This window comes from Hyperolius riggenbachi, chromosome 1 (genome assembly GCF_040937935.1).
Source record: "Hyperolius riggenbachi isolate aHypRig1 chromosome 1, aHypRig1.pri, whole genome shotgun sequence".
Classification (NCBI taxonomy): Eukaryota; Metazoa; Chordata; class Amphibia; order Anura; family Hyperoliidae; genus Hyperolius; species Hyperolius riggenbachi.
In genome coordinates, this window is record NC_090646.1 from 543813351 (window position 1) to 543833276 (window position 19926).

General features: G+C 41.1%; 1 protein-coding gene and 1 long non-coding RNA gene across 3 annotated transcripts in view; one reads left to right on the forward strand and one right to left on the reverse strand.

Moving 5' to 3' along the window:
- Positions 1-19926, reverse strand: part of DMXL1 (Dmx like 1) — a 214922-nt gene that overhangs the window by 71533 nt on the left and 123463 nt on the right. For both annotated transcript variants that reach the window (XM_068247113.1, XM_068247117.1), the window contains exons 20-24: positions 10595-10764; positions 7441-7538; positions 4910-5075; positions 3727-3982; positions 1228-2300 (exon numbers count right to left, since the gene is read on the reverse strand). In XM_068247113.1, coding sequence (XP_068103214.1) covers positions 1228-2300; positions 3727-3982; positions 4910-5075; positions 7441-7538; positions 10595-10764 — 1763 coding nt within the window. The remainder of the gene's footprint in view (positions 1-1227; positions 2301-3726; positions 3983-4909; positions 5076-7440; positions 7539-10594; positions 10765-19926) is intronic.
- The window catches only part of LOC137525905 (uncharacterized), a 38597-nt gene continuing 36362 nt past the window's right edge, over positions 17692-19926 (forward strand). The window contains exon 1 of the long non-coding RNA XR_011023058.1: positions 17692-17789. This is a non-coding gene — a long non-coding RNA (uncharacterized lncRNA). The remainder of the gene's footprint in view (positions 17790-19926) is intronic.

Sequence of the window (19926 nt, forward strand, 5' to 3'; positions counted from 1 at the left end):
GAACAAAGGCAGCAAACTGAATTATCTTGTGATAGAAGATTAAAGCTGCGAGCGGTTTTCATCAAGCCGTTTCATTGCATTTCTCAAGAGAATGTTCCCCTGAAAACATCCAGGAGGTTTCTGGCCAAGGGAATATTGATATAGACCAGAAATCTGCATTTGCCTGTTATTTCTTAGACATCCGTTTTAGTCTCATTTATAAACATGGAAGCTACCATTATTCCTTTTACTCAACCTCTTGATCCCTTTTGTTCTATAAAAATAGCTTTCTCATTAAAAACAGTGCCGTTGATCTCTATTATCTGACTACTTGTAAGAAAATATAAAGGCCCCTGACTTTCCATTTGGCCACTTTGTGGTAAAATACTTATTAATATACAAAAGGAACGTATGTATTTTAATACTACTTTACATTGTGCGAAATACACAATGTGTCCGTGTCAACTGTAGTCCCTTTTCATTTATTTTTCAGTACCAAGGCAAGAAAAAAATACAAGTGAAATAAAATGGATTAAAGCTGGCCATACACTGGTCGATGTGGCCAACAGATAGATCCCTCTCAGATCATTATCTGATCAGAGTGGGATTGCTCTGATCAAATCCCTCCACACACAATACACAGGTTTTCACAATCGATGTCAGCATGAAATCATTTGTTGAAAATCTATGTGCACTGCTTGCTGGGTCTCCCCATCTATGCATATCCCCATACAGAGTGTAGGGCAGCAGAGCTTCTCTCATCTGCATTTCATCACGTGGTTTCTCTTCACCGCCAGGGTTTCTTCCGGTCTCTTCACTCTAGGGAGCTGTGTGTCCTGTGACTAAACACTAGGGGTACTGTGGCAAGAACCTTACATGACCACTAAAGGCCTCTATTATTTGGCCTCTAGTGTTTGTCACATGACACACTGCTCCCCGAGACAGAGGAGGCAGGAAGAAGCCCCAGCAGACACGGGAGAAACTGTTGGCAGGCAAGCAAGAGTAGCTCTGCTGCTGCGTCGTTCTAAAATCAAACGCCGCTAGGGATGTGCTCCTTACTAGCCAGCAATCAAGCAAAATCTTACATTAATCCAAATCAATCGATTTCAGCAAAAAAATTGATCGGGCATCATTTGCAGCATTGATTTCTAGTGGATTCAATGAAATGATCAAATCAGTCAGCTATCGATGAAAAATTTCTACTAGTGTATGGCCACCTTAAGTCAAATATGCATAAAAACAGAATACCTGCTGTGATTCTTGCAAAAGCAGAATTAATTCCATGCGCACTGAGGCCAGACCTCCGCCATGAGAGCCATGGAGCACACAAAAACTCAGAAACATTCTTAAAAGCGACTGAAATTTCAGCAGCCACTGGCGCTTCACAAAGAGCTCTTTCCTCTCCCTGATAGAAGACTGATCAGAGGAGTCATCCAAGCTGTCCTCGTGGGAATATTCTACAGTCCCAGAAGAGCTCAGTTCATCCACGTTAACATTGTAATCACAAATCTTTTGAAGAGAAACTACTGCTCTTTCCAGCCAACTATATAGTTGGTATCTTAATTTGCCACCATCAACTTCATAACCTGTGGATAATGTCCGTAGCTCCCCAGTGAGAATCTTAAGGCAAGCTCTAAACTTAAGCTGAGCTGCAATAACATCTTCTGATGGACTGAGAACATCATGCTCATCAACACTAATGGATTCTGAGCAACTTGTAGTGGTCAGCCCTGGTTTATCGCTTCCTGTACTTTGTGAAGGTTTCAGATCCTTCATTGATAATCCAGAACCATCAAAATCCTCGTCTGAATCACTATCCCATTTTAACTCTAAAGGATCATCTTCAATTGCCATTGATGGTTGGCTCCAATCAAATAAATTGGCAGATTCTGTTTGCTTCTCCGATGACTGGTTAGACAAACCATTAACCATGGAATTTGACCAGTCAAAGTCACAGGCCGAGTCCTTCTTGTCACCTGGTAAAGGAGATGTAGGTAGGGAACCTTTGCTACTATCTGCTAAGCTCGAAGTCCGAAGCAGAGGCTTTAACTTTTTCACAACCTTTGGCATTTTGGATAGTACTTCCAGGGCGAGCATAGGGCATCCAGCTTTTAAATGAGCATGTGCAGTGGTGAAAAACAACCTTCTTTCACTCAGGTTAATTTTGTCAGCCAAGCCATTTTCCACTGACAGATGCATTTTGGTAGAGGACGGCTCCGAAGATCCAAATTTACGCCTCAATAACATGGGGTGAGTCCTTAAATAGTTGTAGAAATTGAAGACCGATGGATCACAGCTTGAGGACAAATTCCAAGCATCATCTGCAACACAAACACGGTTATCAACCTCCACTTAAATACAATACTACCTATCACCTAACGAAAGGGGGCACATTTTGCAGGTAGCCTTCCATATATACTGGTGGCAATCACTACCTCTATCTTCCTTCCAGTAGACATATATACAGTACATATACATAGAGAAAAAAACCAAAAAAGATCACAACCCCAAAAAACAAAAACAAACAAAAAAACCCTGTACTTGTACTTGTGTATACTATAATCAGTTACATAAGCTTTCAAGATGTCCAGGGTTTAAAATACTTTTCGGAGTCAGGATTGTGATATCTATACCTTTACCAACCCGCATGGCCTGGAAAACGACAGCAGAAACGAAACCGATCTAACTCCCTCTCCTGGCTGTGCCATACAACTAAAAGTGTGCAAGTTCTAAAACTGGCTGAGCAGGCTAAGGTAGGGAAAACTGTTCACAACATTGGCATAACTACAGGGGAGCAGTCCCAGCGACTGCAGAGGGCCCAAGAGCTATAAGGGGGCCCCCAACTACTAAATTCCCTCCGATAAAGGAGTCCATCCTTCAGATTAGGTAGGTTTGAGGCTACACTTGTTATGGGCATGAAGTTTATGATGCCCATTCTTGTTTTATGACACTTGCAAGATATTTGGAAGTGTGTGAAAAATACCGGTAGCCACATTTTTCATAGGCAGGAGCGCTGATGCCCTTATTTTAAATGGGTGCCTAAATCTTTCCCGCAAACAGGCGCCCAAATTTCCTGCTTCCCTTTAACTGTGTATATCAGGAGTACCCACATTTTTTTGGTCAAGGGCTGGATCAACCTACTTCAGACTGCTGGGGGGCCTGTAACATACATAAAACGATGTTGAAAAACATTGCATTGCATCTAGGTATTAGTTCCCTCCAATCATGGCCGGAGGAGAACTCCCAGCAGCAGCTATTCAGTCATGCAGCGCCCGAAGAATGTCTGTGCACTAGACAGTGAAGCCTACTCAGGGCACAACCTGCCTTCCAGTTGGACAGCAGTATCACCTGATGCAGAATTGGATTGGAAGCCAGCGAATGACTGCTGGCTGGCTTCTACAGTATGTGGATGGGTGGTGCCAGCACAGCTATTCAATATGCGGGCTACCAATATTTTAAGGTGCAGGGGGCCACAATTATAAGTTATACATTTTGTGTTTGGCAGCCAGTGAAAGAGCCTCGGGGGCCGCATTCAAGGACCACTGGTGTATATAGTGCTTTGCCTAGAATTCAAACATTAATATTCTGATACTTTTGTTCCATTGTACACATGCACAGATTCCCTATTCTTCTACATAGTGTTGTACCTTTGTCTTTAACTCCTTTGTCGTACTTTCACCAAGACTAAAGAAGGGTAAATCTGCATAAAAGACTTCAGCTCCCCTCTGCACACTGACTTGTGCTTACCTTCTTCATCTCTAACCAGATGTTTCAGCAATGTGTCCAAGGCTTGCTTGTAATGCTCCAGGATCCAGTAAGCCAGGCTTCTAATAAAAGGGTCAGCATGCACACTGGAGAGCGTGGCCTCTCGGCTGTGAGATTCTACTCCCAGAACTCTCCTTTGTAGTATAGATTTATAGGTAGAGGACTTCTCAAATTCAGATTCATACAGCCTTGATATCACAAGAGCAAGCTGAATGTCATTTAGCTTTTCAAGGCAAACCTGCAACATAAATATATTACACATTTCCATCAATTCCAAAGCCATGAATCTTCTAATTAAACTAAAAATTCCACTCTGGCTTAAGGTGGAAACACACAATACAATAAAAAGATCTGATTTCACAGCAATTCGATAAAACAATCAGTTGTACAGAAAAATAGGAAGCTTGTTTTTAATTCAAGCAAGAAGTTGGAAGTGGCAGACAATCAGGAATAGCAGAAATTTCTGTACATTTTTCAGAAGATTGGTTTAGGATAGACTGTCAATTTATTGATTTATAGACTCGAACAATATATAATCTTTTTTTCATAATTGGGGAAAATGTAACGTGTAATACATTGGTCAGATATTTTTTTTCAAGGACATCTGAGGTGAAAATAAACTGATGAGAAAAACAATTGTATCTATCTTCATTCTCCTAAAAATGTATTTTTTTTAGATGTCCCACAGTTTTATTTTATATTTAAATCTAGTTTTTAAGTTTTTACGGTTTCATCGTCTCTGCTCATTGACACCTTTACTGAAGTATGCCAGAGCTCAAATCTATGAATTATTGACCCCTTTTATCTCTGTCCTGCACTTAGAAGCCATTTACTGACAGGAAAGTAGTTTATGCTTGCAATTACTTATCACTGAGGGTTATGCTATAGTCCGACCCAGTCTGACACGGACAGAAACTGTCAATTGCATACTTGATGTTTAACTCTTTCAGGTAGAGTAAGGGGAAAAAAAAAAAAAAAGAACACAGCCTAGTTATTTAGTGCATGGCTCTGTTCATACACATGTCTATCTCATGTCACATGTCACCTCGGGTATCCTTTAATGTTACAATCAGAAAAATAGATTTTATGTCCCAAATTGAAAAGAGATTAAAAAAAAAAAATTAAAACCAGGGAGAGGACTGACTAAATCACCAGCTACTCATACCTCCACTGCATCTTTCAGAGATCCCGCTAGGAGGAAGAATGCTGCAGAGTGCTCAAAGCGCTGTTTGCCAAGCAGAGAGAATGCATTCTTCAGTGCCGCCTTCCTCCATCTCTCCTCACTGAAGTTATTACCAAAAAACTTGGTCATCCGTGAATCATTCTGCGATCTACAACAGTAATCAGATCAAAAAAAAAAAAAAATGCAAAATGGGTAATACATTTCCAAATACATTTCATGCACATGCAGGAGTATGTTATTTAGTATTTTTTTTTTTACATAAAGTATCTGATAAGAACAGAGAAGGTAATAAGTAATAAAAACCTTGAGGTCTGAAACAAAACCAAAAAGATGGCAATAATGCTATCCAAATGCCAAACCCCATAATTCTGAGCTGTACAATACGGACAAGATTGTACAGAACACAGTATTATATAAAGATTGCCACCATATTCTCAGTAACTAAAAAGAGAAGGACCAGTGTCATTATTATTATTATTATGGATTTACATAGTGCCAGCATCTTATGCAGCACTAAACAATAAACGTTACATAGGGTTGCATAAACTACAGTATGTGGGGATACAAAAAACACACAATCAAAGACCAAAATGTAAAATTACACCGAAACACAATCAAAAAGGCATGTAAAACAAATATAGGGGTGGAAGATATGTACATTCTTTACATTGCAGTACTGGAAACACTAGGAGAGAGACACTCCTGCATGTATCATAGTCTCCTGAAGCTGAAAATATAAAAAGTCACTATGGCAGGACGCATACCCGACATTCAATGGCTAGCTTGTTATGTTTTTTTTTGTTATTTTTTTTTATTTTGTTAGTTTTATTTTTTAATCAAAGGACTGGAAAAACATAACTGAAAAGGAAAGATGTCCACCCAAACTTACATATAGCCACCTCCCCGATTAAATAAAGTGGGCCTCAGGGCAACTGAGTAATACTCTACAGGGATTACATAAAAAATTCCCCTTTGTACAATGATGAACATAACTATTTGCCAAAATAAGCTTGGATGTCATACATGTATTTCAGAAGAGGGACGAGGCACTCATAGTTAAGTGGGTTCAAAGGAATATTAAAACAAATTCCACTCACATATTCTTCTGATGTTGAAACTAGATCTGTTCCTTCAAACACAAATCTAGGACTTAACTTTCATAAAAGAGTGAAGTACATGATTGTTTTGCATCTAGCCTTAAAATAAAATAAATACGTATGTGTATGCAAATTGCTTTTCCGAATAGTAATTGGTGTTAAGGTCATATACACAATTGTATTGTTATATGAGTCTTTTTAGTTAAAATGTTTTTCTCTAACTATTTTAACTATTTTTTCCCGTGAGATGACCCTGGAAACAACATGTTGGGGTCCATCAGAGAAAGGTATATTAGAATATGAATAAGGGCTGGTTCACCCTGCAAGTTCTAAGTGACGGTGATTTGAAAAACTCTTGCCAATTAAATGCTGAGGTGAAAATAAACGGATGAGAAAAACAATTGTATCCATTTTCCTTCTCCTAAAAATGTATCTTTTTTAGATGTCCCACAGTTTTATTTTATATTTAAATCTAGTTTTTAAATTTTTACTGTTTCATCGTCTCTGCTCATTGACACCTTTATTGAAGTATGCCAGAGCTCAAATCTATGAATTATTGACCCCTTTTATCTCTTTCCTGCTCCCAGAAGCCATTTACTGACAGGAAAATAGTTTATGCTTGTAATTACTTATCACTGAGGGTTATGCTATAGTCTGACCCAGTCTGACACGGACAGAAACTGCCCTAGGAAAGAACTGAACATCTTTTGAAAAAAAACCAGGCAGAATTTTTCAACATCCTATGCTACTCACTTCAGCTTTCTTGGCTCCCGGCATTATTATGTAAGAAGGAGGTGATAAAGGGAAGAGGCACAGTAAAGTTGCCCATACACTATACAATATTTAGCCCAGTTTGACAATCAGGAAAAATTTTGTGTAACGCTGGAGAAAATTGATGCTGCGATCAGTCCCGCGATCCACCTGCTGGTGGTATTCAATGATCAGGGACGGTGGTTCTTCAGCAAATGTCACAGGCAATATTAATCGTAAAGTCAATCGGAGGACAATCGCTGACAAATTGGCGCTGCAGTCAAGTAGTGGCTGGATAGCATACTAGTTAAGGGTTCTAACACAGGAGACCAGAGTTCAAATCTTGGCTCTTCCTGTTCAGTAAGTCAGCACTTATTTAGTAAGGAGACCTTGGGCAAGACTCCCCAAAACTACTACACTACAGAGTTTGCCCTAGTGGCTGCAGCTCCGCCACTCTGACTAGAGAAAAGGGCAATATAAATGCTCTGCGTCTTATCTTTTCTAACTGACCTGATTCTTTTCAGCCATCTACTTAAACCAAACATTTTGTAACCCTCTTGCACATTTAAATCTTAATTATAAAATTGTACTTTCAAGATACCATGCAACAGACTAGATATGTAGCAGAATCCATATATAATCAAACGCAAAGCACATATTTCTCACCTATATAGCCCCCAAATGACAGCTTTCTTCTTCATAGCTAAATAGAATATAGCTGCATCCAAGGGATCGTTATTTCGCTGGAAAGCTGCCTTTGCCACCTGAAATATCAACAATCACACAGTAAGGTTTCTCCAAGTATTTTAATTGTACTTACATGACATGGTGGCCTATAGGTTGTGCTATTAAAGTGATTTTTAGGTTTTGTAAGCATACACTACCCGTATTTTGTAATAGACTAGCTGATGGCCCAGCATTGCCTGGGTATGTATTTTTCTGGTTTTGGCTCCGCCCACTTCTAACCCTAACACACAATTACTCCATTACTCAATTACCTAGTTTGTGAGCTTTGCAGTCTTTGGCACCAGTAATTTGCATTGAAATAAAACAAATCTGATTGTCTGTGGCTTTACCCCCTTTCCTGAATTTGAACCCCAGCCACCCAATGACCAACTATACTAGGTTTGAGGCTTGTGCCATTAACAGTGCAAAAATGGCAGCAATTAAATATTCCCCTTGAAAATCAATAGGTGAATTTTGAATGGCTTTTGTAGGCTCCACCCATTTTTCAAAATATTAATCCATGTCACCCAGTGACCAACTGTGCAAAGTTTGAGAACCCTACCATAAACAGTGTTATGCTGGGGATACACGGTTCGTTTCCCCCCTTATCAATCGAGCCGCTGATGGCTCGATTGATAATTTCCGACAGGTCCGATAACCCCACTCGATCCCCGCGGGCGGACAATAGCAGGGAGTCGAGCAGAAGATAAGGAAGCACCCGCGGGGACGGGGCGGGAATCGATCCGGACGGCGGCGGGGACGGGGCGGGAATCGATCCGGACGGCGGCGGGGACGGGGCGGGAGTCGATCCGGCGGCTAATCGAGCCGCCGGATTGAACCGTGTCTGCCCAGCATAAGAGTCTAGACTGTAAGCTTGCAAGGGCAGGAGCCTACCCCTTTGGTTTCCGGTTTCAGTGCAATTTATGAAATGAACGAATGAGGATGGTGATGTTATTCGTACATTACATCAATGGTATGTATCTGTACTTGTGTCACTGGTTTTCCTGATTGTACAGTATGTTGAACTGCTCATGTTTCTATGGTCCCCATTGTATGTTTTGCAGGTTGTACAGCGCTACAAAATATGTTGGGGCTCTATAAATAAATATATTATTATCTAACAGCAACTTCACTACATGTTATAGGCAAATCATCTTTCTTAAAGCGGTATAAAACCCTGACATAATATTCAATAAAAACATGCAAATTTTCTGAGTTGTCTGCTAGTTAAATAACAGATTCCAGCTAACTAATCAGAGTCTGCTAGTTTTAATATGCTCAATTTCGTTCCCTCCAAGGATCAATGGAAAACATAAGTGTCAATTTGGCAAGACTATTGCCCAGAATAAGCACATATTCTGTATATACACAAGTATCTGGTTATTTCTTTGTTCAAGTCATTGCAAATGAAGACATTTGGCGTAGTGACCAAACACCTTCTAAAACATGAAATATTTGTCCAGTCGAAACTACATTTATAAATGGTCTGTGAAAGCGCTAGCCTAAGGAAGACATTAATAGGTGTGAAAGTACATATCTACATTGCTATGCACTTTACAATCCAGCATACAAAACATACTTCTGTAAGTCCAGCTGTGACCATGAGCTCACTTCCACTGCTAACTTTCTCTCTGGGGACTTAAGAGAAAACTACTTCACTTGACAGCAAACACTTAGAGCAAGTGCAACGTATTACAGCACGCACAGCATGTTTACTTCAAGGGAAAGTAATGTTTAACACTCAAGATGCCAATCAACTTTCACTTATGTCATCCTTATTCCACCACTGAAAACTCCTTAACAAGGATGGATATATTTAAACATAGAAAATATATATTTTATTCCATCTCTGTTCTAGAAAGCACCACACTGTTACGACTGAGGTAGTGTCAAGATAACATGACCAAAATATATTAAAACACATGAAAGTCTGATTATGAAATCATCTGACTGGTAACACCGGACAAAATATATTGCAAGTAAAGCTTTACCTACACATTTTCACACCCATAATAATAAACAGATGTGGAATCTCCTCAGAGACTCTGTTCCGCTAAATACACCCCAGTCTCTCCATAAACCCTTCTAGTAATTCTAGTACTGATGATGTTTCAGCAATTTGCCACTCCACAGTCTTCAGGGCTCCTACACCATTACTCTGGCCAGTCTCTTAGGCCGGATCCACACTAGAAGCGCTTTTATGAGCGCTTTGTGATTGATTAGCGCTTTGAGCACTTTTTAAAAATGTCTCCAATTCACTTGCATTAAAATCGCGGTAAAAATCGCCGCAATCGCGTACCCAGCGATTTTCATGCAATTTTAATGACCGTGAATGGGAGAAATTTTTAAAAAGCGCTAATCTATCACAAAGCGCTCAGTAAAGCGCTTATAGTGTGGATCCGGCCTTACAGTCAATTCTACAAGCTGGTGTGGGAAGTGTGCCAAGCACTTTTCTTTTTGCGACCGAATGCTCCCTACCTTACTGGGGTGTAAGAATACATCTATTTAAATAAGTAAAGAAGTATGTGTGTGCGTATAAGAGTAAAAGTGTACATTAATGATACAATCTAGCGGTCAATTGTTTCCACCACAGTAAATCGATCATGACCATTAACGGCCTGATTCCATGAACAGATTCAATCAGATTATTGGAATCAATTTGTTTTCCAGATTGAGCCCATTAATCTGATTGGATTGGTAAGCAGGAATTCAGCTTAATGGGCACGACCGTTCGTTTCCAATTGATTACCATGGAAACAGTCAATCGACCCCTGGATTGTATCATTTATGGGCACCTTGAAAGAGAGAGAAAGAAAGGAAAGGGGGATAGTTGGACTAGATCCTGTCTGGAATTGAACCCCCAACTTCCTCACTGAAGAAGCGTTGCAAAGTACAGTATTGTCCTCTTCAAACAGAAGATATATAGGAAGGATGCCACATTCATACGTAAAAGTAGATACGTTGTCATTTCAGAACAGTGGGCTGAGCCGTAAAGAAAAAATAACTTTATTCCCTTTTAAATGTTTTCCCAGCTGGAAGTAACACCCCCCACCCCCCAAAAAAACCCCCAACTTGTTATATACTGGTTACTTACCTTTTCAATACATCTACGTAAGCTGTTTGTGTTCCTCACCCACCAGCCCACACCCATTGCCCTCAGTTCAGCCCAGGTGGGATCTCCTTTCTGCATTGCTGGCAGTGTGGCAAGCAGCTCTTCTTCAGCCACCGAATGAAAGGCCCAGGCAAAGTGACTTGTGGACAGGCCTGGTGAGAAAATGAAATCCATTAAGAAAAGTCACAAAGAAAAAACAAACTCAATTATAAACTCATGCGCAGCATACATACTGTATCCCCTTATATCAGGTGTAGAGACACACTGGCTCAAGAAAATGAAACGATTATGTATGGCAGAGCTCAGAAATGTTAGTCACACCATGATATAAGTTCAACTTATACAATCTACCTCTTTTCAAACTAAAATATGTATTACAAGGAATAATGTACAGCTCTTGAAAAACTAAAGGTTGTAAAACCATCGCTTTAGAACTCTACATATGAAAAAAAAAAGGAGAGAAGTACATTATTTTGGTAATACATGCACACTCATACATACATACATACATAGTGTATGGGATCTTTTAGCCAGTAACCTACGCACTTTAGACATGGTGACTATTACTATACAAAGCACTGCTATACAATTTCACAAATACTAAAATGACTGCAGGTAATCTTGGGATATACAAAACTATATACAAGGCAGCATAGTAGATCCCATTACAGCACATGTATGTAGTGTATTATTATAGAGATGACTAGAAAGAATACCGCAAAATTCAGGAGCCTAAAACACAAAAAAAGAACTGCTGGTGGAATTAGCAAGGGGGCTGGAAAAAAAATAGCATTTGTTGCCATGAATGGCAATTATAGAAAACAAAAAAAACAAAACAAAAAAACACAGCTGACTGTTAATCAGTAAGCTTATTGGCTGCCTGAATTCTGCGAACTATCTAGGTACAATAACATGAAAATAAATTAAATGGCTTATTCAATAAGACAAGGGGGGGGGGGGGGGAAAGCAACTGTAAAGTGCTAAAATACAGTATCGTTTAGCAGCTTTACCAAAAAGAGGCAGTACTGATCAGGGCTGTGGAGTCGGAGTCGTGGAGTCGGGCAATTTTGGGTGCCTGGAGTCGGAAAAAAATGCACCGACTCCGACTCCTAATGAATTTGTAACTGTAATTAAAATAGAAAATATGATAAAATGTTCTATTTCTCAGATAATAGTCATTAAAAATAATGTATATATACAGTATTTATACAGTAATAGCTGTGCTTAGTCCACAAAAATAAAATAAACCAATCAAAATTAGTTACTTGTGCTGCTTCAATAAAGCAGTCCCCGTATTTTTAAGATCAGATATACATATCTGATTGTGACTGTATATATGATGTGTACACAGGAATCTCTTATATATACTAAATAACATCTATGCTGTAAGAATAAAGCCTGATGTGTAGCTGTGCCACTAATAGAGATGGTCAACGAGATGGAAATAATTCTGCATTGATGCTGATTTATGCAAATGTATGCATCCCCTTTGCTGATGAAATCAAATAATTTGATATGTTGTTAAAATTTGGTTTGGTGACTACAAATTAAAGGGTAACTGAGACGGATGAAAAGTAAAGTTTTATACATACCTGGGGCTTCCTCCAGCCCCCTTCAGGCTAATCAGTCCCTCGCTGTCCTCCACCACCCGGATCTTCTGCTATGAGTCCTGGTAATTCAGACAGTCAGCGCTGTCCGGCCGCATGCCGCTCCCACAGCCAGGAACATTCTGCACCTGCGCAATAGTGCTGCACAGGTGTAGTATGCTCCTGGCGGCGGAGTGTGTGCATGCGCACTACGCCTGACTGGCTCAAGTACCTGGACTCATAGCAGAAGATCCAGGTGGTGGAGGAGGACAACGAGGGACTGATTATCCTGAAGGGGGCTGGAGGAAGCTCCAGGTATGTATAAAACTTTAATTTCATCTGTCTCAGGTTTACTTTGTTACACAGTAGTACTATACTCTACATATGCACTCCCCACAGAGCTGCAGGGAATCCACTGAGAATGCTGTGCACATTGAACACAGAGGTGTTGTCTGTTTACAATCTCCTCATTCCCCTGCAGAGTACCTGCACATCATTCTTAAATGTACCCACACTTACATTGCCTAGGGCCTGATAGATGTTCTTTGTTCCGGTTTGTACCTTTTACAAGTACTCTTACCAAGGACTAGTTTTAGTCTAAAGGGAATAAATATAGTAGTCTCCATATCCTTCTCACTTCAGTTGTCTTGTAAAATTCCTAAGCGTTGGCAGTTAAGAGACGAATTTCATGTTACATACTTTTAATCAACAAAATTGTAATATGCAAATTAGAGGAGTCGGAGTCGTGGAGTCGGAGTCGGTGGAATCCTAAACTGAGGAGTCGGAGTCGGAGTCGGTGGATTTTTGGACCGACTCCACAGCCCTGGTACTGATTGCCTTTCCATATCAAATAAGGCCATTTACTGCACACAAAAGAATAAGGTAAATCATGGAAAAAGGGAAAAATCATTTTCAGGGCCATAACCATAAAAACATGAAATCAAAAAGGCATGAACACAGAATCTAAAGTATAATGCATTATCTCATTTGTAACTTGCCAGAGAACAGTTTTCCAGCTTGATCAGCAGGATTAAAAACATTTACCATGAGAAATTGCAAAGTTAGCTTTTGTAACAAAAAGTTTAAAATCAACAAAAACATCAAAGCTGAAGGGCTTTACATAAATGCACTCAGAATATATTGCACACATTACAAGACTCCCTCATTCAAAAAAATCAGAAATTACAAGCATGAGTGGCTACAGCAAGCTGCATCTACAGTAACCTTCATTATACATAAGACAACTTCATCTAAATGATAAATATAGCTGTACCTGGCAGCTTTGTGTGCCAAGATGTGTAAAGTGTGCCTACTCTTTTCATGTAGATCTACAGAGTCATTTGAGTCCTTTTTCCAGATGAGGGGCCTAAACTTGAGCAACGCAGATATTGGGTATACTGCAGCATGAAGCTTTGTTCTTCTATCCTACCAACATGTTCTCTTTCTATCATATCAAACCAATGAACGTCTTTCTTTCATATACATCAATTGTGATATGGTAAAGGAAATAATATATATATATATATATATATATATATATATATATATACATATATATATATATATATACATATATATATATATACACATATATATATATATATATATATATATATATATATATATATATATATATATATATATATATATATATATATATATATATATATATATATATATATATATATATATATATATATAACTAAAGCCACCAACATGTAAATACTCCACGGCTGTATTGTGTAACTAGCCTTAAACTGAGATGTTATCTGTACATTTGCTTTTCCCCATTTCCCGCACCTCATTACATTTCACCTGTAAACACTTCCTTAGGGCTCACTTCTAATAGGAGCAAAAGCCATTTCTTGATTAGGCTGTGGCTCCCGTTGTGCTGTGTGGCTGCAGCCCGATTTGCTAAGCTGTGCCATGCATGGCTATAGGGATTCAGCAGCGTGTTGCATAAAATCTGCAGCATGGATTCAGCAGTAGTGGAAATAGTTCCTTATTGTCACTGTAATAGTCCATAGTAATTAGATGTAGGGGGAAGACAGGACTGCTTGCTAGTGATGGGAATTCCGCCTCTTAAGAGAATTGGCTCTTTTGGCTCGGCTCCCATTAAAGAACTGCCTTATCTGCACTCCAGAGTCTGTGATACGATACACTATGTACAGTCCTGGCCAAAAGTTTTGAGACTGTCAAAAATGTGAGTTTTCACAAAGTTGGCTGCAAACGTGCTTTTAGATCTTTGTTTCTGTTGTTTATGTGATGTACTGAAATATAATTATAAGCACTTCATACATTTCAAAGGCTTTTATTGACCATTACATGAGATTTATGCAAAGAGTCAGTATTTGCAGTGTTGGCCCTTCTTTTTCAAGACCTCTGCAATTCGACTGGGCATGCTATCAATCAACTTCTGGGCCAAACTTATTTGAGTTTCTCAGAATTAGTTGGTTTTTGTTTGTCCACCCGCCTCTTGAGGAATGACCACAAGTTCTCAATGGGATTAAGACCTGGGGAGTTTCCAAGCCAGGGACCCAAAATTTCAACGTTTTGGTCCCCGAGCCACTTAGTTATCACGTTTGCCTTATGACACGGTGCTCCATTGTGCTGGTAAATGCATTGTTCTTTGCCAACCTGTTGGATTGTTGAAAGAAATTGCTGTTGGAGGGCATTTTGGTACCATTCTTTATTCATGGCTGTGTTTTTTTTTTAAAAATTGTGAGTGAGCCCACTCCCTTGGATGAGAAGCAACCCTACACATGAATGGTCTCAGGATGCTTTACTGTTGGCATGACACAGAACTGATGGTAGCGCTCACCTTTTCTTCTCCTGACAAGCCTTTTTCCAGATGCCCCAAACAATCAGAAAAGGGTTTCATCTGAGAATATGACTTTGCCCCAGTCCTCAGCAGTCCATTCCCATACGTTCTGCAGGAGATCAATCTTTCTCCGATGTTTTTTTTGGGAGAGCAGTGGCTTCTTTGCTGCCCTTCTTGACACCAGGCAGTCTTTCAAAAGTCTTTGCCTCACTGTGCGTGCAGATGCACTCACACCTGCCGGCTGCCATGCCTGAGCAACCTCTACACCGGTTGCACTCCGATCCCGCAGCTGAATCCTCTTTAGGAGACGATCCTGGCGTTTGCTGGACTTTCTTGGACGCCCTGAAGCCTTCTTAACAAGAATTGAACCTCTTTCCTTGAAGTTCTTGCTGATTCTATAAATTGATGATTTAGGTGCAATCTTAGTAGCCACATTATCCTTACCTGTGAAGCCATTTTTATGCAACGCAATGATGGCTGAATGCGTTTATTTGCTGGTCCCCATGGGTTAACAATGGAAGATCAATGATTTCAAGCATCACCCTCCTTTAACATGTCAAGTCTGCCATTCTAACCCAATCAGCCTGACATAATGATCTCCAGCCTTGTGCTCATCAACATTCTCACCGAAGTTAACAAGACGATTACTGAAATGATCTCAGTGGGTCCTTTAATGACAGCAATGAAATGCAGTGGAAAGGTTCTTTTGGGATTCAGTTAATTTTCATGGCAAAGGACTATGCAATTCATCTGAACACTCTTCATAACATTCTGGAGTATATGCAAATTGCTATTATAAAAACTTAAGCACCAGCTTTTCTAGTTTCCAATATTTTTGACAGTCTCAAAACTTTTGGCCAGGACTGTACATATTAAAACAGAAAAACACTGTACACAATTAACAAAGGCTCAAACTTGGTTAAGGTGGCTGATAATGACCACCTCTGCTGAGAAGGAGTGTGTACAGCGGCCTCCAAATGCCTCGGCCAGCAATCAGCCTGGATAGCAACATAGCACCTAATTTAGAAATCCAGCATTTAGGTATGGTGCCTACAAGTCATTTAGTTGATGTTTTTTCCAATAACAGTAAACTGCTTATATTCCAATTCTGCTTTTAAATTGCAATTTAAAAATCAAAGCATATGGTAATGTCTTTTGCTAAGAAGCTGTAAGCGTCATTAGTAAAACTTTGCCAAAAGTTTCTGTCTAGGACAAAAAAAATTGTAAGGACTACAGCAAAGAAACCCGAAAGGGGCCCATACACTTACCGATTTTCCCGCTGATACACAGCCGATTCGATCCCTGTGATCGAATCGGCTTTGAAATAGTTGCGCAAACGCTGACCAAACTATCGATTTCCGCCCGAAAGCAATCGTTCCCATTGATTCCCGTTGTTCCTGTCGTGCGGATGATTTAGCTCGATTGCCGGCAGGTCAGGAGTTCGTTGATAGTGGCGTTCGAATGCCCGACGACCGCCGCTAGCAGCAATACATTACCTGATCCGGCCGGCGCAAGTCCCCACTGCTTCCTCTCCGCGCTGGGCTCCGAGTCCGGCAGGTTTCACTTCTTCCCGTCCTGACAGGAAGTTTAAACAGTAGAGCGCCCTCTACTGTTTAAACTTCCCCGGACAGGAAGTACAGTGAAGCTGGAGCCCAGAGCGGAGAAGAGACAGTGGAGACCGGGGGACTCGCGCCGGCCAGATCAGGTAATGTATGCGGGGGCCGGCGGCAGCTTCACAGATGGTGAATCGATTTCATGCTGAAATCGATTCACAACCTGTTTGCAGTAAAGGCAGCCATACGATCCCTCTCTGATCAGATTAGATCAGTGAGGGATCTATCTGTTGGTCGAGCTGATGGCAAATCGACCAGTGTATGGCCACCTTTAGTCAGATAGACGGGGTAATCACTTCTATACAAAATCGATCAGAAAAACTATCCGAAATCAGATAGGACCTGCTAGTAATGATCAGATTATCAATGCGTGTGTACCAGGCATTAGGAAATGCATGTGCAGTCAGGGAGTACAAACATGTATGGTACAAATCACCAAGCAGAAGATGCTACCCTAACACCTAGGAGAAGCACCGTTGTACCTGGGCCAATTCTGGAGAGGCAACATAGTTGATGCAACCTTACCACTTGTGCAGAATGTTGCAGTTAGCTGCTTTCTCTTGCAGCAACTCCACCTGCCACTGCGAGCAGCACTTCATGCTGTTGTATCAGCACACTCCTGAGCCTTAACATATAATTGTATTTGACTAAACTTACTAGAGTAGACATGAAGCCTCAACTCCTCCCTGGACATGGTGCACCTTCTACACAGTGCAGGCCTTGTAGCTCTCATCTTCAGCTGCTTCACAGATTGACCTCAGCAACCAATGCAAAATTCATGCAAAGTTCAAATGGGCAAGGCAGATTAATGCAGAGTCTGTGTAGATTTTGGCACTGAATACTCATGTTTAGCACCAAGTTATTAACTCATTGGAATGGAGCAGCAGGAGCGCCAAATTAAACACCACCATACCTACCAAGTATACGGCATGAAAATTGCACTGTAGAACTGGACCAGGGTGTTCAGTGTAAAAAAAAACATGTACACCTTGTATTTGTGTAACAGAGAAACACTGTAACTGTTTAACTGTTTTCTGTTTTCTTCTCTGGTCATATAACAGGAAACTATACACTTGAAAACAACCTATAACTTAAGATGAGAAGAGTCTCTCTACATCTATATGTTTGCCCATGGATTCTCTTGGTTTTTCTTCAAAGTAAGTGGTAGGCATCAGAGCCACTGCTCTACTTACCTAAAACTGCTGGTTGTTTTAGTTATGCCAAGTCAACCCTTAGTGGTCAGCTAATGACTGGATACAGACTATGACTTCCTGTGCTGGGCTTCTACTTAGCTTAAAGAGAACCCGAGGTGTGTTTAAAGAATGTTATCTGCATACAGAGGCTGGATCTGCCTATACAGCCCAGCCTCTGTTGCTATCCCAAACCCCACTAAGGTCCCCCTGCACTCTGCAATCCCTCATAAATCACAGCCATGCTGTGAGGCTGTGTTTACATCTGTAGTGTCAGTCTCAGCTGCTCCCCCGCCTCCTGCATAGCTCCGGTCCCTGCCCCCGTCCCTTCCCTCCAATCAGCAGGGAGGAAAAGGATGCAGGTGGGGACTGGAGTTCTGCAGGAGGCGGGGAGAGCAGCAGACTGACAATATAGAGATAAACACAGCCAGCTCTGACAAGCTGTTTGTCAGCAGCGTGGCTGTGATTTATGAGGGATTGCAGAGTGCAGGGGGACCTTAGGGGGGTTTGGGATAGCAACCGAGGCTGGGCTGTATAGGCAGATCCAGCCTCTGTATGCAAATAATATTCTTCAAACCCACCTCGGGTTCTCTTTAAAAGATATGATAGTAGTTATGTACATGTATCTGCTTATATGTTTCCTTAAAGAGAACCCGAGGTGGGTTTGAAGAATATTATCTGCATACAGAGGCTGGATCTGCCTATACAGCCCAGCCTCTGTTGCTATCCCAAACCCCCCTAAGGTCCCCCTGCACTCTGCAATCCCTCATAAATCACAGCCACGCTGCTGACAAACAGCTTGTCAGAGCTGGCTGTGTTTATCTCTATAGTGTCAGTCTGCTGCTCTCCCCGCCTCCTGCAGAACTCCAGTCCCCGCCTGCATCCCTTCCCTCCCTGCTGATTGGAGGGAAGAGACGGGGGCAGGGACCGGAGCTATGCAGGAGGCGTGGGAGCAGCTGAGACTGACACTACAGATGTAAACACAGCCTCACAGCACGGCTGTGATTTATGAGGGATTGCAGAGTGCAGGGGGACCTTAGTGGGGTTTGGGATAGCAACAGAGGCTGGGCTGTATAGGCAGATCCAGCCTCTGTATACAGATAACATTCTTTAAACACACCTCGGGTTCTCTTTAATATTCAATACTGATGAATGTAGTACTTGCATACGTATTGCAAGTTAATATATTGTGTATGATATTTACTACATTTTTCCATTCAATTGTTTTGTAACACCTTGCAACTCTTCAATAAAAATTTATTGATTGAAAAAAAAATAAAAAAATAAACAAACATGTAGACCAGGGAAGTATATGGTTCGGGTAATCAGATTCTCATCTGATTTTGGAATCTTGCAAAAGAACAGCAGAGCCCATTTAGTAGCTGTAAGTGATGCTTCTAAAATGGTAAGGCTTTCTCTTATGGGACTTTACAACTAGTTAAACTTTATAGGGATCAACTAAAAGGTTGTTCTAAATGCAACCATTCCATGGAGACTTAGAAACAATGTCAGCCATGCTCTATATGCATTATGTCAGGGGTAGGGAACCTTTTTGGCCGAGAGAGCCATAAACACGACATATTTTAAAGGGGTTCTGTGGGGGTTGTGGAAGAGAAAAACTGACACTTACCTTGGGCTTCTATCAGCCCCGTGCAGCGGTAATGTCCCACGCCGTCCTGCTCCCATCCGCCGTTCCCCGCAGCCGGCACCGGGCTATTATTCGTCTGACATACAGACGAATAATGCGCGTTGCCGTGCCTCCGCTCGCGTCATCTGAGGCTTACTGCGCAGGCGCAGTACAACGGAGCCTTGTACTGCGCTTGCGCAGTAAGCTTCCGATGACGCAGGCGGAAGCGAGCGGGTGCGCGGCCACTCTAGCGCAGCCGCAGTTGGATCCCATGCCGCTTAGACCGGGGCCGGCGGCGGAGAACGGCAGATGGGAGGAGGACGGCGTGGGACATTACCGCTGCACGGGGCTGATAGAAGCCCAAGGTAAGTGTCCGTTTTTCTCTTGCACAACCCCCACAGAACCCCTTTAAAATGAAATTCTGTGAGAGCCATACAATATGTTTAAAACTAAATACAAGGTAATGTGTACATTTTA